The following is a 23300-nucleotide window of genomic DNA, read 5'->3' on the forward strand; positions in this document are numbered from 1 at the left end:
ATTTCTATAGAAAATGGTTTTAAAATTTTATTTTTATAGAAATTTTTGACGAAAATGGACCAAAATCAAATTCCATTTGGTCCAACCATCGGACCAAATTTAAAATTAATAATTTTTTGAACCAATTTTGGGCGAATGGGACCAACTCTGACCAAGAATGACACGTAATTTCACTCATTGCATGTCCAATTCGCTAAAAAAATATGGGAATATTTATGCGCTTAATAAAGTCATTGCACGGATATGGACCAAAATAACGGCATATGATATTTATATAAAGTACAACTCGTTGTTGAAGTCAATAGGTAAGAAAAAATGGTGGAAATTTCGGGCAAATGGATTCTGAATTTAGTTTACTTCCACACATTTGAATCAATGAAAAACATTATCCCAAAAATATTGGTGTTTGAATAGGGAAAACTTCGTGTCAGTTACCCTGTACTACGCACTTTCCCACCCTATTCCTCAAGTTGACTACATATGTTGCATACAGATTACACAACAACAATCTTTAACTAGAAACATTCGTTACGATCGTGTCTTTCTCTTTAACATTTTCATATTGCCTTCATTTTCCAATGAGAGAACTGAACCCCCTTTACAAGCGAATACTCTTCATATGGAAGGTAGCGTTTTACTTAGTATGGTACCTCTGAATGGGTGACAAAGAATTTCTCAGACATTTAGTATTTCGCAAGACACCAACGAAGCATAACAACGATCACGAAGTGAAAAGTCGCCAAAACAGCTCAGACGGGAAAAAAGTAATCTAACAACTCTTTAAGTGAATCGACATCAATTACTTTGACATTCAAAAAAATTAAATAAAATTATAATAGCGTTTAGTGCGGATTTTTCTGGTGTGGTGCTTTGTTTTGCCCCTTTGTAAAAGAAAAACAACAAAGCAAATCCCAAAATGAAATGGAGTTGGGATAAATCGAAAAAATCGGACGGCAGCGATTCGAGTAAGGCTTTGGTAAAACAAGATCCTCGGACTTCGGTGAAAACAACATCGGCTCAAGCCGAAACCACTAATACAACAACACAAAATGCCACCATCTTTAATAGTAATGCGAAAACCGTTACATATCAAACGACTAAACAAACTGTGACCTCTAGGCAAACTGCTCGTATAACAGAAATTACTACACGACGTACTCCCACCCCCCAGGAGTTGGAGGAGATGATGCGTTTGTTGCATATGAATAAGAAAGCGGAAACAAAAACTTTCACCTCCTCGACAACAACAACATCAAATGTACCATTACGACGCAATCGACCCAGTAATTTGCCAGCCCTTCCCCCGCCCTCTTCGCGTAACTCTATTAATAATTTAAGTAGCAAAAGTACTCCGAAATTCAAGAGCACTGCTTCGCCTGTATCGCGTCTTATCTTCAGCTATGAGTCACAACCATCAAATGCCGGAAGCGGAGGAGGCAGTGCTGGCGATGGATCTAAACCCCCGATAACACCAACATTGGTAAAAACACAAACCACAACAGTCTCAGAGAAAAATGGACGAACTGTAACACAAAGGGTCGAAGAACATCGAATTAAATTCGATGCAAAAAATTTCAAATTGTCTACACCAAATTCACCGCTAACGAAAAATGGTATGGGTGAAGATAATTTCAAATTCTCATCAACGGACGCTAGGCCTTTTGCTGTGCCAGCATTGATGGGACCAAAGACTACAACAACAAGTACTAAAACCATAACCTTCACTAGTAAACCCTTGACAACTGCTTCGACTACATATACCTCACCATATAGTCAAAGACAAATAACTCAAGGACCTGTCGCAATCAGTAATCCAGCCAATACAATAACAACAAATTCACCATTATTTACCACATCGTATAAACCAAGTGCTGCATCTTATAAACCGGGTACAACATCAAATTTAAAATTTACCACTACCTCCAAACCGATCTCAAATTCATATAGTACACCAAAATCATTTGAAAGTACTACAACAACTACAAATAAACCGGGTTCACTTTTTAGTTCATGGTCAACATCGAGTACAAAACCAACTGTTACCACGAAACCCATTGCAAGTTCTACAACAAATTCCTCAAGTATTTTTAATACTACTCCAAAGACTGTCACAACAATGGTATCCAGTAACAATAAAACGAAACCATCGGCCAAACCTGGATATGTATATATCTTCAATAATGTCATATTTGATAATCCCAATAATGAAGAACGTATAGGTAGTTCGGAAGATGTCAAAGCATTGGTGGAGACTTTTGAATATTTCAAAATGAAAGTAACTGTCATTGATAATGCCAAAGTGGATAAAATTAAGAAAACAGTTGAGAAAAGTAAGTACTACACTGAGAAAATAATTTTTTATCTAATATGAAAGATTAGGCAACCTAAATTTTAGAGTATGCAATTTACACAATATTACGGACAAATTTCATTGAAGAAATTTCATATTTGCTCTAAGAATTGTTTTCTATAAATTTAGGCACGAATCGTTAGAATTTGCGTAAAAGTCGTATGTCTTTGAAGTATGAATGGCCCTTAGAGGAAAGAAAAAAATTTTTGATTTGAAGAAATTGTCTTTAAATTAACTAAAATATTGAGTGATTATTGAAGATAAAAAAATAGGCTAATGTTTATTTTGAGGATTTTGCATATAGTTTAATATATAAATACAAATTTCCCACGAAGTTGATTAAAGTTTTTTTTCTATCAAAATTTTGAGGTTAGTATGAAGAATGAATGTCTTTTCTTCAAATGACTGAATGAGAGAAATAATTCTTTAAGTGTATAAATTTTTTAGGTGTATATGAATTGCAAATGTATTTTTATGTTAATAAGCTCGAATAAATATTGTAATAATGAATTGCAAATGTTTTAAATTTTTTAACGATTTTAGCGTGCTCCAACATGGGACTACTTCCATAAAAAAGGGATAACTTCAATGGACATTGATAGTATGAAATAATGCGAAAAATTTTGAGTATTTTTTAAAGAAATTGAATTTATACAAAATTTTGTCAAAATTATTTCTATAGAAATTTTTTTTCAAAATATTGGATACATTTGAATAAAATTAAAACTCACAAAAAATAACATATGTTTTTATACCCATGACCTCGAGCCGAAAATTTTATGAAAATTTAATTTCTATACGAGATTTAGCAAATTTTCATTTCCATAGGAAATTTTGTCAAAATTTTATTTCTACAGAAAACCTTGTCAAAATTTTATTGCTAAAGAAAATTTTGTCCAAAATTTTCTATAGGAAATTTAGTCAAAATTTCGTTTCTATAGGAAATTTTGTCAAAATTTCATTCTATAGAAAATTTTGTCACAATTTCATTTCTGTAGGAAATTTTGTCAAAATTTCATTTCTACAGAAAAACTTGTCAACGTTTTATTCCTATAAAAAATTTTGTCAAAATTTCATTTCTACAGAAAAACTAGTCAACGTTTTATTCCTATAGAAAATTTTGTCAAAACTTCATTTCTATAGAAAATTTTGTCAAAATTTCATTTCAATAGGAAATTTTGACAAAATTTTATTTCTATAGAAAATTTTGTCAAAATTTTGTTTCTATAGAAAATTGAAGCAACTCTTTCTTGAATAGAAATGTTTTGCAAAATCGACCAAAATATAAATAATTCTACCAATCTACCAAACAGTAACTAAAATCAACCATTTTTGTTAGAATTCTACCAACTGTGGCAACCGTGATTGCAATAGTTGTCAATTGAAATTCCGTGAATATTGTAAAACTGTATTATCGGCACACACAATTTCGTATAGAGATTCAGACCCTTAAGCCAGCCTTTAAGCTCAGTATATCTGCTCTTATGCAAATATTCCATTGCATGCCAATAATAATGTTTTGTAGTATGTTTCCAATGGAAGCTAACATAAATGTAAATAATCGATAACAACGTTTCACGGAATTTTTAGGTACCAAAAAAGTTAAGTTTTGGCATGGATAGCAGCAATTTCTCTAGAGCTGCATATCGGGCTTTAATAAAAGCATGGTATAACGATTCTAACGACCTATAAAGCGAATTAAGCGCTGTATACAGGTCTTGCGAAAAAACGGCTCACGGAATTTTCGAAAGCAAAAACACCAATGTATTCCTTATGAGTAGCGAAAATTTCGTTTCGTTACCAGTCTATAAACAGGTTCATATGCAATCATATGCTCAATAAACAGCCATACATCTACTAAGGCATTCTCCAACTAAAGATCAGTGCTGCCGCTAGTGAAAAATTGAGTGAAATAGATTTTGGAAAAAAGTAGAGTAGATTGAATAAAATTGAAATAGCATACATTTTTGGAAACAAAACAATAGAATTCATTCTATCATACCCTCCACCATAGGATGGGGGTATATTAACTTTGTCATTCCGTTTGTAACACATCGAAATATTGCTCTAAGACCCCATAAAGTACATATATTCTGGGTCGTGGTGAAATTCTGAGTCGATCTGAGCATGTCCGTCCGTCCGTCCGTCTGTTGAAATCACGCTAACTTCCGAACGACAGAAGCTATCGACTTGAAACTTGGCACAAGTAGTTGTTATTGATGTAGGTCGGATGGTATTGCAAATTGGCCATATCGGTCCACTTTTACGTATAGCGCCCATATAAACGGACCCCCAAATTTGGCTTGCGGGGATTCTAAGAGAAGCAAATTTCGTCCGATCCAGCTGAAATTTGGTACATGATTTCAGCATATGATCTCTTACAACCATGCAAAAATTAGTCCACATCGGTCCATAATTATATATAGCCCCCATATAAACTGATTCCCCGATTTGGCTTGCAGAGCTTCTAAGAGAACCAAATTTCATCCGATCCGGCTGAAATTTGGTACATGGTGTAAGTATATGGTCTCTAACAACTATGCAAAAATTGGTCCACATCGGTTAATAATTCAATGATTATAACCGCTATGTTCATCGTAATTAAAGGAATAGGAAAAACAATTAGGTAATATGGGGAAAAATTTAAAAATTTGAAGCAGAACAAAAAGCGAAGCAGATTTTTGGAAGAAGGAGTGACGAAGTAAATTTTGTGAAAATGAAGCAAAATACTTCGATTGAAGTAGTAGCGGCAGCACTGCTAAAGATTTTAATGATTGAGATGAATGTTACTCTCAAGAGGTATTGTTTGTTGACCTATACACTTCAACTTTCCCCTTTATCATGCGTGTGTGTTTTTTATAAGCAGAGTTTTGAGAGCCATTTATTATTAACAGCAAAGGAAATATATTAGACACACACTGCTTTAAACGCTAATCAGAGGCTCAGCAAACAGCCATACATCTAATAACTCTTTCTCCAACTAAAGAGTCATTGACATTCGATTTTAATGATTAATATAAATGTTACTCTCAAGAGGTGACCTACACACTTCAACTTTCCCCTTTACCATGCGTATGTGTTTTTATAACCAGAATTGTGAGAGCCAGCTTTTAAAAGCAAACGAAGTAAAGTAAACACACACTGCTTTAAATGCTAATCCGAGGCTCAGCAAACAGCTATACCTCTAATAACACTTTCTCCATCTATAGAGCCATTGATAGACGATTCTAAAAAGTATGTAGAATATTTCTCGCAAGAGTTATTCTTTGTTGACCTACACACTTCGAATTTTCCCTTTATCATTTATATCTGTATGTGTTTTTATAGGTAGTTTAGTTATCAAACTTACATATGTTATCATTCGCAAAACATTTATTTTTATCATTTCTTATATGTGTTTTGTTTTTTCTAACGTATATTCATCCCAACATACATATACTTATGTACATATGTGTTTTAGATTAGAGCATTTTGCCATATATAGATTTCGTGGTTTTTTGTTTAGAATACTGTGACGCTTTCATTTGACCAAAACAACACCATTTCTGTGATCAACCAATAATTTTGAATAATAACAACATTTTCAAAAAAAAAAAATCTGACGTATAGTGAATTTGGCCAGCATGCTACAAATATAGGTGCGATACAGATCGGCTACAATGTGTTAAAGCGTTTTTGATGGATAGTAGAAATTTCGGTATAGAAACTATTGTTAAGCAAAATGTTAATACGGGCCTCGAAGCATTATATTTGCATTTGACTAAGCGGGAAGTATGATTATGGGGTCGTTTTTGAATGTTCTTTGTAGAGGACATCGGAAGTCAAAGGGCTTAGCCCTGTGCCTTACAAGGAACTCAGGGCAGATCAGTTTTATACAAATTTGCTCAAAAAAATTACAGTGTTTCCCAATTGTTAAGAAATTAAATGTAAATTAAAAATATAGTACCTTTTTTTAATAATTAGAATTTTTTGGAAATGGTGTAAAGCTCAAATTCATAATAACCATACAAAAAGAATAACAACCAGTTTTTAGTAACAAGCGATACCGTATCTAAACAATTTTCTCATCGGGGAACCACAATTGATATTTTACTATATATTTCTTTCTCTCTTAACAATAGGACAATTAAAAATTTAGATTATTTTATGAGGCGAGAAGACAGGCTCATACACTAGCTGTATTATTCCACCGGAAGTCTAACCTTTAATATGACATTTTATTAAATCATAATAATTGTGCATACGTTATGGACAGTTAGGGGAGATGCAAATAGTGGTATAAGAGTCTATAAAGCATGTATATTCCTGAGCGTCATAAAATTCTGAGACGATATAACCTAATCTACTAATTTTTCATCATATTAATGTTCGGTTCGCATTTTTCGCAAATCTGTACTTTTTGGGAACTAAATCTTAGTCGACTGCTATCAAAAAGAATAAAAATCTTCTTTGACTGAATTTTTAATTAAAGAAAAGTAATCGTGAAAAAATTACAATTTTAGCGGCTAAACTTGAACTTAATACCCAACTTTAGTATAAAATACTTCGCTTCGTTTGGGTACCTCAAACATATGCACTAACTGTTCCATAAAAATAGATTTTTTTTATGTGAGTAAAATTATTTTATATCAAGGAAATATAAGTTAAAATGTAGATTTTGTTTTTTTTTTTTGAGAATTATTTCTCCAATTCTGAAATTATACAATAATATTATTAATACATACTTAATTTTATGCGTTCTATTTCAGTTCAAACCAAAGACTACAGTGACCATGCATGTCTGGTTATTGTGATATTAAGCCATGGAACACGCCATGAGGAGATTGCAGCCAAAGATGGTCATTATTCCATAGATGATCATGTACTCTTTCCCATCCTACGAAATTCCACATTGAATGACAAACCAAAATTATTTTTCATACAAGCCTGTAAGGGTTCCATGGAAAGTAATGGATATTTCACAGATGCCATACCATTTTCACCTCCAGGCAGTGCTAATGAGATTCTCAAATGTTATAGTACATTTGAAGGTATGTGTATATGAATTATTTTACAACAAAGAAACTACTTTTAATATTATTATATTTGTTACTTAGGTTTTGTATCATATCGCACTGAAAAAGGTTCCATTTTTATACAGGCTCTTTGTAAGAATCTAAAACTATTTGGTACTATTAAAAATATTAAGGATATTATGGAAACGGTGACACAAATTGTGAAACAAAAGTCCCAGTAAGTATTAGTGTTTTGAAAGTTAAATGCAAATATCATAGAAATGAATATGTATTTGAGTCTTGTAAAATATATCTACGTTGATGGCTCATATTTATACCACAAGGACCCCAACTGGACCTATTAAAACAAAATCAACATTCACATGTTGATTATCAGTTTTACCAAGTCTCCAGGAGTTTTCAAAGGATCCGGGATAACAGGTCCCTATAAAATTGTGAGCAGGAAAAAATACTTGTTAATTTTATTTCTGTAGAAAATTTTGTAAAAATCTTATTTCTATAAAAAAATTTGTCAAAATTTTATTTCTATAAAAAATTTAGTCAAAGTTTTATTTCTATAGAAAATTTTGTCAAAATTTTATTTCTATAGAAAATTTTCTCAAAATTGTATTTCTATAGAAAATGTTTGCAAAATTTTATTTCTATAGAAAATTTTGTCAAAATTTTATTTCTATAGAAAATTTTTTCAAAATTTTATTTCTATAGAAAATTTTGTCAATATTTTATTTCTATACAAAATTTTCTCAAAATTGTATTTCTATAGAAAATGTTTGCAAAATTTTATTTCTATAGAAAATTTTGTCAAAATATTATTTCTATAGAAAATTTTTGCAAAATTTTATTTCTATAGAAAATTTTGTCAAAATTTTATTTCTATAGAAAATTTTGTCAAAATTTTATTTCTATAGAATTTTTTTTCAGAATTTTATTTATATAGAAAAGTTTGTCAAAATTTTATTTCTACACTCAAAAAAAAGTGAACTCTCTATTTCACTAAAGCCAATTTAACTTTTTTTTAGTTCATAGAAATATTATGTTTGGAGAAAGTTTTCTTTACTCTAATACTTTTTTGTGTACGTTAGTTAAATTAACTAAACCCGAGGAAAAAAATATACTCAAATGAAGCATAAAGATTAACTAAATTCGTGTCTTCCACAAAATAGTTCAGAATTTCTTTAAATTTGTAAATTTTACCAAAGAACATTCTTGCAATTTTGAACTCCAAGTTTTTTCTTCAAACTACAAAATTTTCTTTAACAAGTGAAAAAACTTAGTTATGTATAATAAATTTTCTTGTATTTGTCGAAAAATATTTACTTATTTTTATCACATCGGCGTGATGCCAATGTTTGTAATACTGTTAAGTTAAAATTTTCTACAAATATTCAAAATTTTCTAAATTAAACCAAAAGTTTTCAGTGTATAGAAAATTTTGTCAAAATTGTATTTCTATAGAAAATTTTGTCAAAATTTTATTTCTATACAAAATTTTCTCAAAATTTTATTTCTATAGAAAATTGTTGCAAAATTTTATTTCTATAGAAAATGTTGTTAAAATTTTATTTCTATAGAAAATTTTGTCAAAATTTTATTTCTATAGAAAATTTTGTCAAAATTTTATTACTATAGAAAATTTTGTCAGAATTTTATTTCTATAGAAAATTTTGTCAAAATTTTATTTCTATAGAAAATTTTGTCAAAATTTAATTTCCGCTTATAAATGTAACTAAGAATTTTATCTGGGTGGCTAGATATATCTGTCAATGTATGCTAGCTAATATGGTTTGGGTTTGGCTTAATCATTGATCTATACATATAATGGAACACCCTCAATAAAGGGAAGTTCATCAAGTGGTCAGGAAATTGGTCTGGACGCCTAATAATCCATCCCCAGATTATTAGGATTCTAAGAGATTCCTTAATTCTCATGATTATTGCTTACAACTTCAATGAAGTATCACAAAGTTGTCATTGGTAATAAAAAATTGAAATTGAAATAGTTTCCCATAAAGTAAAGCATCAAAAGTGGTTTTAGTAAAGCCTAAAAGTATGCTTTAGTCTACGATAAAAATAAATCACAACATAAGGCTAAATAAAGCTGGCAAATATAAATACAAAACTCTTCGTTAGTTAATATTTATTAACATAAAATGTGTTTTTTTTTTCTTTACAGAAATAAACAAATTCCAGCATATACAAGTACTCTTACGAAGCCTTTCGTTTTTGGAGACTATATTAAATCGACGAAATAAATTATTTTGTTCCTTTTAAACATAATTTGAGCTGTGTATTCTGGTCCTCGTAAATTATAGTATACGTATCGATGAAGTATCTGTATTTTATTGGAAAACCTATTTTTGTTTTTTGAATAAATAGAATTAGAAGAATAATATAATTTTTGTAAATAATCTATGGTATTACTTTTTTTAGATATATTACTTTAGATAACAAAAAATTATAATAAAATATAGTAAATAAATTATAATGATATCAATTAAACTATTTCATCGTTTATAAACTTAGTGAATGTAGAAAATGGTCTTTATAAATATAAACTAAAATTTTTTGGTGTCATCACGGGTCTATCGATTTATTGAAACTAAAAATACCCAAAAATGTCTGTTTTTATTTAATCAATTCTTGTTTATTAAAAAAACGAAAAAACTTCCCACATTAAAAAATTATAATGTCTACACTTAATGACTTGCAATGGACAGACATATGATAAAACTACTTTGAAGGCAATTTGCGTAAATCAAATAGTTTTTTTTCTAATCATTTCAATCCTTTCTATTACAGCGCAGGTACAATATAGACAAACAAAGATATTAAAAGACCTAACGAGTTTTAAGAAACGAAATGTTCATAAAACATTAGGTGATACCAAGCTGCAGGGGGCTCGATTAACGATTAAAATACAATAGGGAGAGAGGCCAAAGGTAATGATAACAAATTACATTCATAGAGGAGAACCAGAGAGTGACAGTATTAACTGTTAACCACTTTCTCGGCATATATCTCTGATATTAACAGTTAATTTTTAGTTTAAAGCTTAACATAATGCTAACAGCAGCCTACTAACATTTGTAAACAAAGATAAATGCATCAGCAATGAGTCATGTTGTGTGTTAATGTAATGTATTAGACTGCATTGAAAAATTTGTTAAGATTTTTAGTAAATATGTCTTTTGAAAATAAGGCAAAATTAATTATTAATAAAATCATTATTATTATTAATAAAATTTTCTAGATTTTGTCTATTATAGTATTTTTTATCGCAAAAAATATTTCAACTAAAAATTTATTTAAAATCCACTATGTAGGACAAAAGTAAATATTTATCATCGCCCCGTCATGGTATCAATTTGACGTCAAGATTTTTTTACCAAAAAATTACAAATTTTAATTGAAAAATAGTAAACATTGACTAACATGTATTAACTATAACATTTTTGTTTAAATTTGATACCATCAGAGAAAGTTCTGCCAAGCCAAGAATATTGAAATAATGAAAACTTTATCCTAAATACTCTGTATAGTATTAAAAACTATTAAATGCAATCCTGATTAATATAATTTCTTGTCCAAAAAAAGTAAATATAGTTACTATTATGGATATAGTACATACACATCGTCGATACGACCTATTGTAAATGCATCATTCATACGGTCGTAGCAAAGAACCATTGTTATATGGGTAATACACGACGGTTCCTGGATGGATTAACGTTAGCTTCACCAGTATACGGAGTATTGTGAAAGCGATAAGACAGTACCGGTAATAATCGCAAAACAAAAAATTTTAAATAATTAAAGCGAATAAAAAGCAAATTCCCACCGATAATCAACAATAAAAATTCATTGTAATAATATAATATTGATATCACGTGTATAAATAAATATAGGCAAACAATTATAAGTGAATAAAAAAAGAACATGTTGTAGCAAAATATAGTAATAACAACAAATAAACAAATAACTACATTCAGCATTGTTAATAATTGTTAAAGTAGTCTAATTTAAATACTTAAGGTGTTTTTCTTTTCGATTTGGAACTCATCACACTTTTTGTTTCGTATTTCACTTGCAAAAAACAAAAAAAAAATGTTTTTAATGACTTGGCAAAATGTTGGCATTTCTGTTAAACCCTTTCTGAGGGTTTACATAAATTTTTGAAATTATTCATAACAACGGACAATTTGGTTTTATTCCCACAATTAAAAATCATTATTTTTTGTAAATGCATATGAAACAAAAGAAAAATGTGTTTGCATACAAAACTCGGAAGAAATCAAAATGGGAATGGCAAAATGTTCCATGAGGTTTTAATTTGTTTTATAAAAATTAAAATTTTTAAATAAACAATAAAACTAATAACAAAATTTTCTAAAAAAAAAATAAAAATACCGAAGGTAAAGTCGGGCGGGGCTATATATATTATACCCTCCATCATTGTGTAGACTGTCATTTTCATTGCAGTTTTATTCAAAGGAGCTCTTAGTGTCAAAGTTATTGTATTAATACAGTGAGTCCATAGACAGACCCACATCATTCAATCTACTAATGAGACGCAGGCCAATATTAATAGAATATATGGGAAACATTCAAATCTAAAGCTATTTTTATGTATTGGACATATATGATTTAGCCAAGAGAAGTCGCAGGGTGTGGATTTTGGGATCTTTAACATATTTAGATGAAACTTTCTATTAAAATAAAATTTTGTCAAAATACTAAATTTTCTAACAATATGAAATTTAAAAAAAAATGTCTCCTTTAGTTGTTGAATTTGTCTTGTCTCCAAAAGTCTTTTTGAAGTTAATTTGATTTGAGCAACACTAATTTTTAGTTCATATATTTTCGAAGGCAAGCAAAACTTTCTTGGGTTGTGAAAAATTTGGAAAATAACTATCACAACTAATATTTCTGTAATAAAACCTAATTTATTTGATCAGAACTAACATGATCAATCATTTTTGTTTTGATATAGTGTTTTAGTTTTACTAGAACATACTCGTATATCTTAGCATCCATGCAAACCATTAAAAAAGTGCAATGTTTTTTGCCAATCTCATGGCGTTTAGTTTTGTTTTTTTTTTTCGCATGGGAATTTGTTAACTTAATGAAATTGCGTGCACCAACTCAATAAAACACTGACAGCTACTTGAATGATTAACCCATCATTTTTAATTGGTTCTATAAGAAAGCCTTGTTGCGAATGTACATTTGAATCAAACCAAATGAAATTTAAAATAAGCCTTCAATTTGTTTTCCCAGACGAACACGTTTTACAAATAATCTGTTTGTCCTTTTAAAAAAGTATTTCTAGGTTCTGCAAAATTTTATTTCTATAGAAAAATTTTGCGATATTTCATTTCTATAAAATTTTTTTGCAAAATTTTATTTCTATAGAAAATTTTGTCAAATTTTTTGGCAAAATTTTATTTCTATAGAAAATTTTTCCAAAATTTTATTTCTATAAGAAATTTTGTCAACATTTTATTTCTATAGAAAATGTTGGCAATATTTTATTTCAATGGAAAATTTTGTAAAAATTGTATTTCTATAGAAAATTTTGTCAAAATTTTATATCTATAGAAAATTTTGTTAAAATTTTATTTCTATAGAAAATTTTGTTAAAATTTTATTTCTATAGAAAAATTTTGCAAAATTTTATTTCTATAGAAAATTTTTGCAAAATTTTATTTCTATAGAAAATTTTTAGAAAATTTTATTTCTATAGAAAATTTTTGCAAAATTTTATGATCGTATAATGAAATGATTAATCAAGCTCGAGGTCTGTGTGTTTTTATTTATTTATTTGTCGATATTTCGCCTTAATCTGTAAGGCATTTTCAAGAGGACCTATCAAAATAACATAAAACAAAGAAAATTAATAATATTTTATTTCTGTAGAAAATTTTCTGAAAATTTTACTTCTAAGAAAATATGACAAAAACATTATTAATAAGAAAATATTTAATTTTTTTTTTGATAAAATTTCAAATTTACATTTAATTTGATAGACAATTTCTTATTTGAATAGAAAATGTCGCAGAAATTTTAGTTTCGCTAAAATTTTCCTCAAAACATTATCTTTATCCCAAAGTTCTTCGACATTTTATCTTCATAGAAAATTTCGTCAAAAGTTCTATTTTCCATTTTCTAGTCTGGCTGTCTCTGAATTTCATCTAGGGAAATTTTATCTCAGTTTCTACACATTTAAATTAAAACTTTCGTATTATTATTGTTCTGTCTCGTCTATTTATGGAATTAAAGCAAAATCACTTCCATTTCTTACTTCGCCGATTGCAAATTTGCAGATAAGCCCATACGTCTTTTACACGCAAGAGTTAATCAGTGAAAATTCATTTCGAGATTATTATTGACAAAGTATTTTTATGATTTGTAACTCTTATTATTGATTTCTGCAAAATTGAAATTGCAAAACAAAACAAAAATCTTTTTGGTTGAAACGTTTCATTTATTTTTTTTTCATTTACAAAAAAAAAACAAAAATAATCTCCTCTTAAGATTTCGGTAAACTTTTGCTATATATAGGAGACACCATGGAACAATGGTTAGCATACCCACCTTTAATACAGAGGGTAGTAGGTTCAATTCCAGTTTCAACCGAACAGCAAAAAGATTTTCGGCTGTGGTTTATCCGCTCTTAGTAGTGCTGTCGACATTTTTAATTTAAGTATCGCTATAATATTTTTTTCAGTAGAAAATGGGTCTATGAAACTCTTAGAGACCCCATTTCAATGTCTATTTACTTTCTTATTATTATCAACCATAAAGACACAATTTTGTTTATAGATAAACAGATAAAAAATTATATGTTTCAATCCAAATAATACGTTAAATTAATATTAAAGACAATTAACAACTGTGTCTTCAAAAAAACAGACGATCATACAATACATTTGATCTTTTGTTTCATAAAAGTAGGGTTTTATAAAATTTCACTTTATTTATATTAAAATTGGAATGTGTCGCACAAGCTATTGTACACTGAAAAGTAATAAAGAACAAATAATTTAACAATATCCGTTTGTCACACTGGGTATTCACCTGCATTCAAATAATTTACATTTCTTTAATATGAAGATGTCACACTTAAAATACCTTTTAATTGGACTTTTTAAGTACTTTTTAAATAAACTAAGAACTTTTTTGTTATTACAACAAAGTTTACAATTGAATATCCCAACTGTTTCTTCGAGTGCGCTTAAACCAAAATCTCACGGAAATTTCAAAATGAATCTTTTCTCTTTTTTAACAAACCAAAATTATTCTCCATGAGAACTTGTGTAATCGAATGCTATTCTCTTAAATTAACACTTAGTAATTAATCGCAAAAATTTAAACTCTCTACATTTATTGAAAAAATACGTAGCGTATATGTCTATGAAAACAAATATAAACAAACTAAGATAAAAATGAATGGTCAGCACGAATACTTATATACCCTCCATGATTAATTAATGAACTAATGATCTCCATTGCGATTAACGAAGAATTCGGTTTGGTAAATCGGACTGTTTATCAAAAAAAATCTATTAATATATCCTCAACGTATATTAAATATTCGAACTCAAAAAAATGTATTAAATAAAAAATACAAGTTATCAAAATTTAGGACAACAAATGGTTGAAACCATAATCATAAAAAGTTTAGCCCCAAAAATTTGAAAACGTAACAACAAAAGGTAATAAGCATCAATGGCAACACTGACTGTGAAATTTGCATAGAGTAGGAGAGCAAAAGCAATTGATTTAAGTGGGAGAAAAGTTGTTGAGTACTACTCATTATAAATATCTAGCACCTTAACATACCATACATATAAGACCGTAACATTAAAACATGAAACTGCTATCCATTGTCAACATAGGAAGTAGCAGTACTCAGCCGGCATCGATGAGAAATTGTCAAACAAAATCGAAACGCAAGTGAAAAATTAAAAAAAGAACATTTGAAAATCTTTAATATTTAACCGGGTCTATTGAATAAGGTGCATACATATATATGTGCATATATATTCATCCATTCATCCATGAGAGTACGTATATAAATTCAGTTGCACTCGGCCTTTCGTTAGAACCATATGCATTCTGTTTGTCAAGTGTTTGTTCTTCTTCAACAAAATATAAAATGCAATTCATATAATTATTAAACAATGTGTGTAAACGACAAATAAAATATCTACATATAAAACAATAATAATTTAAAAAATTGTAATAACTTAAAAGTTCATAGACCCTATGTCTTATGAACTTTATTTTTCTAGACAATTTAAAGCCAACAAAACCCCAACCAGTGAATATGCCAACAAATCGTTAACGAAATAAAATAGTTTTCATATATTGTGAAATTATTAAGAAATTATAAAACCTACAGTGCCATATATCCCTGCCATAATCCACAATATATATCCCTGCCTAACACAATGGATTTTGACCAAGTCCTAGAAGAAATAGGCGAGTTTGGCCGTTACCAAAAAACCAATTACCTGCTTATATGTTTGCCGGTTATGTTTGCTGCCGCCAATAGTCTCTCATATGTATTTACAGCCGGAGCTCCTTCGTACAGGTTAGCAGAAGGAATAATGTTAATTAAACATACTATATGTAACTGTAAATGTTAATGCCAACATATTTTGTTCTTGTCAAAGATGTCTTATACCTCAGTGTGATGAGGGTGTAATGGAGCCAGAATTAAATCCCCAGTGGCTATCGAATGCCACACCAGGCGATATAGATAAGAATGGTGTTTTTACCCCGAAATCATGTTATCGTTATGGTGTTAACAGCACCTTTACAGGAAATATTCCATCTAAGCAATGTCCTAGTGAATTGTTTATGCAAAACATAACCGAAAGATGTCATTCATGGGTATATGATACCGAAGAAAGGACTATTGTTCAAGAGGTAAGAATATGAAGAATTTAAAAACAAAAACAAAAAACATTATGAATGGAAACATTATGCACTCGTGCAAATATCGAAATGTATTACATTCACGGCTGCCACAGTTGGTAGAATTCTACCAAAAATGGTAGATTTTTTACTGTTTAGTAGATTGGTAGAATATTTGATGTTTTGGTAGATTTTACAAAATATTCAACTCCAATTAAGATAAAACCCAAATTTCCAATAGAAAAAATTTTCGAAATTTTGTACAAAAATAAAATTGTGGCAAAAATTTGTATAGAAATGAAATTTCGACAAAATTGTTTATAGAATTAAAATGTTTCTATAGAAATAAAATTTTGACAAAATTTTCTATAGAAATAAAAGTTTGCTGACATTTTCTATAGAATTAAAATTTTGTCAAAATTTTCTATAGAAATAAAATTTGGACAAAACTTTCTATAGAAATAAAATCTTGACAACATTTTCTACAGAAATAAAATCTTGACAAAATTTACTATAGAAATACAATTTTAACAAAATTTTCTATAGAAATAAAAATTTTGACAAAATTTTCTATAGAAATAAAATTTTGACAAATTTTTCTATAGAAATAAAAGTTTGCTGAAATTTTCTATAGAATTAAAATTTTGACAAAAGTTTCTATAGAAATAAAATGTTGACAACATTTTCTATAGAAATAAAATTTTGACAAAATTTTCTATAGAAGTAAAATTTTGACAAAATTTTCTATAGAAATAAGATTTTGACAAAAATTTTTATAGAAATAAAATTTTGAAAAAATAAATAGAATTAAAATTTTGACAAAATGTTCTACAGAAATAAAATTTTGTCAAAATTTTCTATAGAATTAAAATGTTGTCAAAAATTTTCTACAGAATTACAATTTTGACAAAATTTTCTATAGAAATAAAATTTTGCAAAAATACATTTTGATTTTTAAATTTGGTAGATTTTTGGTAATATTTTATATAATAATATTTTATATAAAATATATAACCATTTACAGCCAATGGAAATATGTAGTGTTGAAAAAAAATGTTAATTATTCGAGGATTTTTGGCTTCTCAAATCTTAAGATCAAATCAAAATCATAAACTGTCAAACATTTTGGAATTTCCGTCTGGGAAAATAACCAGTACAAGTTGATTTTTGGAAACCCTAAAAGAAATCTATTACAGACATGTGTGCCATAGCAGCAGAGTCTCAAAAAAATAGTGTTTCAGTCATGGAAGCTGAATCACATAAACTTTACCAAGATACGTTCTCAGCCGCATACTAATTATTTAGTACACGTAATATATTCCATACTGAGGAAGTTTAAATAAATGTCGACGTATTTACAATAGATTTTGGGTTTTGTTTAATCAATTCGTTTCTTTATGCCAAATACATAATGTAAGGAATACCAAACATCTTAATGGTATTTTGACATTAAAATCTTAACTCGAAGAAATTATATTAATAGCAACACCATCTGCTGAAACTGGAGAAGATGCGCGGAAAACCCCTTTGAGAGACTTGCTACACTCAAAGAAATTTAAAAACACTGTCTACACAGAAAAATATATCACCAAAAATTTTCCAATTAAAATTTTAATTGAATTTTAAAAAATATTAAATTAAAAATTTAATTGGTTCAACAAATTATTTAATTCAAACAAAAATTAATTGTATCAATTAATTTTTTAATTGGAACTATTAATTTCTTAATTTACTTTGGTGGTTGAAGACATTTCAATTAAAGATTAATTAGATCAATTAATTTCGTGATTGAAGACAAAAAATATTTTTTATGTGCACGGTTTAGTTTGTAATATATGGTAATAAAAACCCCAAATAAACGTGTTAGTAGAAACACATTAAAAAGTCTGTTAAAGCAGCCAAAATTAGGGGCTATTGTTACACACTAAAGGCAATATATTAAGAATATGTCTTATATTTGCCCAAAAATCGAAGTATTTGTCAAAGTAAGGCATAACAGCAAACAAAATGTTTGCTGATCGCATTTACGATCTTTTGAGGATACTTTGGCTCTTATTGTACACTCAAAATATATATGAAAATAGTATTAATAATTTTAAAATTGTGCTAACCCAAACTTTGTTTCCCGTTTTCAGTGGGAGTTAACATGCAAAGAAAATTCCTGGAAATTAGCTTTCGTGGGCACCATGCATTTTGCAGGTCTAGTAGTTGGTACAGCTCTTTCAGGATACTTAGCTGATCGGTAAGATTTTCCTACTGTATAATTCGTGTCTGTAATAATTTTAGAATTTAAATACGATTTTTTTAATCCTGTAAACTAACAATATTCTCTTTTTGTTTCTTTTTTCAATGGCTTTACAGTTTTGGCCGAAAAATCATCTTTATAATATGTATCATATTCATGGCTATAACGGGTATTGCCCAAGGACTAGCTTGGGATTATAATAGTTTCCTCGTATTTGCATTTCTTAATGCAGTTGGAACATCAGGTGTCTATCCCTTGGCCTTTATTATAGGCGTTGAAATGGTGGGACCACGTCGACGTGAAATGTCTTCCATCGTTTTAAATTATTTCTATGCCATAGGAGAAGCTTTTGTGGGTTTGGCTGCTTGGTTATTACACGATTGGCAATTGTTACAATATGCCCTTTCAGTGCCACCATTATTCTTTATGGGATATTATTGGCTTGTCCCGGAATCGGTAAGATGGCTTATAGCTCGTAATAAAAAGGAAAGAGCTGGAGAAATTATACGTAAGGCCGCTGAAGTTAATCGAAAAGAGTTATCTCTAAGCCTTATGGAAAATTTCAAAACAACAAAATGTGATGAAGACTCAACGGAGGAGAGTAATGGAAGTTTAAAGGAAGATAAATCGGAAATTTGGATGGCTGTGAAAGAAGTATTTAAATCGAAAACTCTGTTGGTGCGTTACGTCATAATGCTTTATATATGGTAATGATAGTATTAAATTATGTTCAATATATATATACATGTACAAATATTCATATGTTTTTTATTTTATTTTTAGGGCTATTAATGCTGTTGTCTTTTATGGTCTTTCGCTTAATTCCACTAATCTTAGTGGCAATAAATACTTAAATTTTGCTTTGGTTTGTCTTATTGAAATTCCAGGATATACTCTAGCTTGGGTAAGACAATATTTCAGAAAACAAATCCATCCATTATTTTAATTTTTAAACGCTCTTCGTAATACTAAGATTGTAAAAGAGTCTTCCCCACATCTTGGTTATTGAAATTATTGAATCCGATTATAAAAACATTTCAGTGCACAGAAAAAATACCACATTTTTCCAATTAAAATTTAATTGAGTTTTAAAAAAATATTCAATAAAAAATTTAATTAATTCAACAAATTTTTTAATTGAAACAAAAATCAATCACAAAAAATAGTGGTATCAATTAATTTTTTAATTGACTTTGTTAATTTTTTTAAATGAAATGAAGAATTGCAACAGACACCGTATACTGTTGTTTTGCAGACGTTTTTTATGAGTGCGATGCTTTTGAAGAGTAGGGCAAAATAAAATATGGATTAAGTTTTAGAATCACCTACACAGAATAAAATTTCACGAACATTTTTCCAATTAAGGTCTCAATTAAAAATTTAATTGATTGAACAATTTTTTTTTCATTTTTTTATAGTATGAATTAATTTTTTAATTGATACTATCATTTCTGTGATTGAAGACATTTCAATTAAAAAAATAATTGGATCAATTAATTTCGTGATTGAATCAGAAAAAGTTTGTGTGTGTGTGTTCTACACAATCACAGTAATGATACTATCAATTAAAAAATTAATTTACAGTCAATTAAAAAATTAATTGATATTATTGATATTTGTGACTGATTTTTGTTTCAATTAAAAAATTTGTTGAATCAATTAAATTTTTAAATTTTTAATTGAACATTTTTTAAAACTCAATTAAAACTTTAATTGGAAAAAAGTTCGTGAAATTTTTTTCGGCGTAGTTATTTGCTAAGCGGAAACTTTTTCATAAAAATTTCATCTATTATAGATGCCTCTTTTATCACACTTCTTTTACAGATTTCACTTAAAAAGCTTGGCCGTCGACTATCACTCTCTGGATCGTTGTTCCTTTGCGCTGGTACTTGTGTAGCTGGAGGATATATAACACAAGGTAAGCTTTTCATTATACCGATCAAATAAATTATATAGAACTATAATTCATACGTACAAAAAAAAATGTGGACTAAAATTTAATTTATTTTATTATTATCAGAATTTAATTTAATCTACAATATAATATTTATATCAATTCTTTCTTTCTTGAATTTATTTTGTTTAATGCCAAGCCTAGTTCAAATTAACTTGGAAACACGTAAATAGAAATTGTATTAATTTAGAAATATATTAGTTATAGTCATAAATGTTATTATACGCCGCTTTTTATCATAAATTTAGTATATAAAATTTCTTATATATTTGTCATTGAATCATTTTAGGTTCCAATTGGGCCATAATAACCTTATTTTTAATTGGAAAACTGGGTATAACTTCATCTTTCGCTGTTATCTATGCCTATACAGCAGAAATGATGCCAACTGTAAGTCAAATTTGAAACCATTCTAAAGCGCTTCATCAATAACGTATCACAATTTTTCAGGTAATACGTAGTGGTGGCGTTGGTGTAATGTCTACATTTGCCAGATTTGGAGCAATGTTAGCTCCATTTGTGCCTTATTTGGTATGACTTATGTCCTTTCTCATTGAAGAGCTCAATTTTATTTTACCTGTATTTTATTATAATTTCTTTTAAGGGTCTTTATTATGAAGCTTTGCCATTGTTAACATTTGGTGCCTCATCATTAACAGCCGGTTTATTAGGATTATTATTACCGGAAACATTCCAAAAGAAATTACCTGATACGGTATGGATGGTTTCTTTTTACAAATGTTTTTATCTATTGTTTTTATCAAAGCAACTACAATGAATCTATAATCGATATGTTTATATATATTTGTTTGTTTGTTTGTTTTTTTTTTTTTCAAGGTGACTGAAGCAAAACAGTTGGGGAAACCAAGCACAAGGCTATCAGCTGCTTCATTGCCCTCCAATGATAGTAGGTCAGAGCAAAACATATGTACCACATCATTTGCGAGAGAATCAAAATCGAATGGGGAAACTTTAACAAAATAGTCTCCGTTTTTGTTTTCTAAGCTTTAAATAGTTTCTAAGTAGATTATAAGATTATAATGTATTTGTTTGTAAAATATTTTCGTAAAAAAATATTTAAAAAACTATGATAAAAATAAAAAAACAGTTCGTAATTTCCCAAAAATGTTGCTTTTGCATAATCAAAGACTTAGGCTTACAAAAGTCCAAGTCAAATCGTTTTCAATGTCAAGTGATGCTACGGGCAGATGCTCTCTCATCGTTATCTATCCCGGCATAATCTAGCTCGGCATCGAAGTATATACGATTTTTTTTAGCGGCAAACATATAAACATTTCGGTCATAGTCCAGATATTTCGAATGTTCTATGATTATCACCAAACAACTATCTTCTATCGGTAAAAAAAGTTGGTGTACGATGGCCAAAATTAACAAAACTATATATGAGAACTTTTTCTAAATCTGTAAATCTTAATGGATATAAAATACCTCTGCATTACAAATTTCAAGCAAACATAATGAAAAAAGATTATCAAATATGGAAGAAATTGCAATATTCCTCCAGTCTTTATACTAAAATTTAAAGCGGGAGCATAAAATTTATACAGACCCTTTTGTTTGGCTTATTTAGGAAATGTTTTTCTCTCAAAATCTTTATTTCTCCACTTAAGATAGACAGTATAACAATAAATAATAGTGTGCTACGGAGCTACGTAACTTAATCGCTACCAAACAAAGTTACAAATACTTCAGGATCTTCGATGTTTCCAAATCTTTGTAAAAGTTTATACTTTACCTTTTCATCGCTATATAATGTTAATGTCTGATAAAAATTGTATTTGGAAGGCTTACGTTTTTCACTTTCCGGTACAACATCATTTAATTCTACAACAACATCGTGACGTTTTCCCCAATAATCCACATAGGCAAATTTGAGTTTATCATTGTCGTCATTGATGTAAATTATACCGATTAAATTTCTGATGAAGTAACTGCAAATGGAGAGTGTAAGCAAGGTAGTAATGCCAACGCTGCTAATAAGTATAGCTGTTGTGGGCGGTAATTGTGAGGCCTGCTCCAAAGCGAATGAACCGGGAACCGTAATCATATTAAGATAAGCATATGGAACTTTCAGACGATTAAAGGCTGATGCCAAAGGTATCAAAGGTAATCGATATATAGATCTCCATTCATCTGTTTGGGCAGCAACACTTTGGGCAGAAGATTTGGAGGTCGCGGTTCTATATCCAGTCAAAGGGCGGCAAATATTCGGCGTTTGTATTTTTGCGAGTGTGTTTGAGGATTTCAAAACCGCTCGTAGATTGCTTAGTGACAACAGTTTAGACATCTATCAAATATGAATAATATTTATGTTAAAATTTTATTTATAAATAATTTGAATATGAAATTTACCTTATTTGTTACTTAAGACTTTATTATGAATCGCATTGATTCCTCCACTAACCCCACAAACATATGATCAACGACCAGCTGGTTTCGGCAATTCAACAAAAATGACATTGTTGCCAATGGCATGACATAATGTAAAATTACCGTTGGCAATGCTGTCGTCCGTTAAATGCCAGTAAGTAAGAAGTGTTTGAATTCGTCTCGTTTTCAAAGGTATTTTAAATCATATTTAAATATTACTTGAGCATTTATACACAGGGCTGCATAGCTAATAGCTGTCTTTATTTATTTTAATACCATAATGGGATTTGGAATTTGAAATTAAAAAAATTAATTTTTCATATGATTTCAACTGCCGAATATCAAATCATGGGTATTTGAACAGCCAATTACACCAAATTTTATGATTGCCGTTGGGCATTTAATCTCACATTTGTTATGTGC

At 29.0% G+C, this 23300-nt stretch overlaps 3 protein-coding genes across 5 annotated transcripts; 2 read left to right on the forward strand and 1 right to left on the reverse strand.

The window, feature by feature from the left end:
* The first annotated feature begins 701 nt into the window (after nucleotides 1–701).
* LOC142241618 (uncharacterized) lies at nucleotides 702–9844 on the forward strand. Its single transcript, XM_075313398.1, has 4 exons — nucleotides 702–2330; nucleotides 7099–7380; nucleotides 7447–7582; nucleotides 9539–9844. The coding sequence occupies exons 1-4, from the start codon at nucleotides 917–919 to the stop codon at nucleotides 9615–9617; spliced, it is 1911 nt and encodes a 636-aa protein (XP_075169513.1). The 5' UTR covers nucleotides 702–916; the 3' UTR covers nucleotides 9618–9844.
* A 1032-nt stretch (nucleotides 9845–10876) lies between these two features.
* On the forward strand, nucleotides 10877–21612 carry LOC142241619 (organic cation transporter protein). Of its 3 annotated transcripts, none has more exons than XM_075313399.1 (12): nucleotides 10877–11228; nucleotides 15264–15961; nucleotides 16044–16299; nucleotides 18423–18529; nucleotides 18649–19239; nucleotides 19316–19436; nucleotides 20357–20450; nucleotides 20631–20651; nucleotides 20776–20876; nucleotides 20937–21017; nucleotides 21091–21201; nucleotides 21324–21612. In XM_075313399.1, the coding sequence occupies exons 2-12, from the start codon at nucleotides 15819–15821 to the stop codon at nucleotides 21468–21470; spliced, it is 1773 nt and encodes a 590-aa protein (XP_075169514.1). In that variant the 5' UTR covers nucleotides 10877–11228; nucleotides 15264–15818; the 3' UTR covers nucleotides 21471–21612. The 3 variants fall into 3 exon arrangements, with proteins under 3 accessions (XP_075169514.1, XP_075169515.1, XP_075169516.1); XM_075313400.1 differs by having other exon boundaries at nucleotides 15770–15961; XM_075313401.1 differs by lacking the exon at nucleotides 20631–20651 and having other exon boundaries at nucleotides 10885–11228.
* A 471-nt stretch (nucleotides 21613–22083) lies between these two features.
* LOC142241621 (transmembrane protein 186) lies at nucleotides 22084–23247 on the reverse strand. The gene is made up of 2 exons (XM_075313404.1): nucleotides 22860–23247; nucleotides 22084–22794 (listed from the first exon to the last, which is right to left on the reverse strand). The coding sequence occupies exon 2, from the start codon at nucleotides 22792–22794 to the stop codon at nucleotides 22165–22167; it is 630 nt and encodes a 209-aa protein (XP_075169519.1). The 5' UTR covers nucleotides 22860–23247; the 3' UTR covers nucleotides 22084–22164.
* Nucleotides 23248–23300: the final 53 nt, after the last annotated feature.

The sequence above is a fragment of the Haematobia irritans genome, chromosome 5 (genome assembly GCF_050003625.1).
Source record: "Haematobia irritans isolate KBUSLIRL chromosome 5, ASM5000362v1, whole genome shotgun sequence".
Lineage (NCBI taxonomy): Eukaryota > Metazoa > Arthropoda > Insecta > Diptera > Muscidae > Haematobia > Haematobia irritans.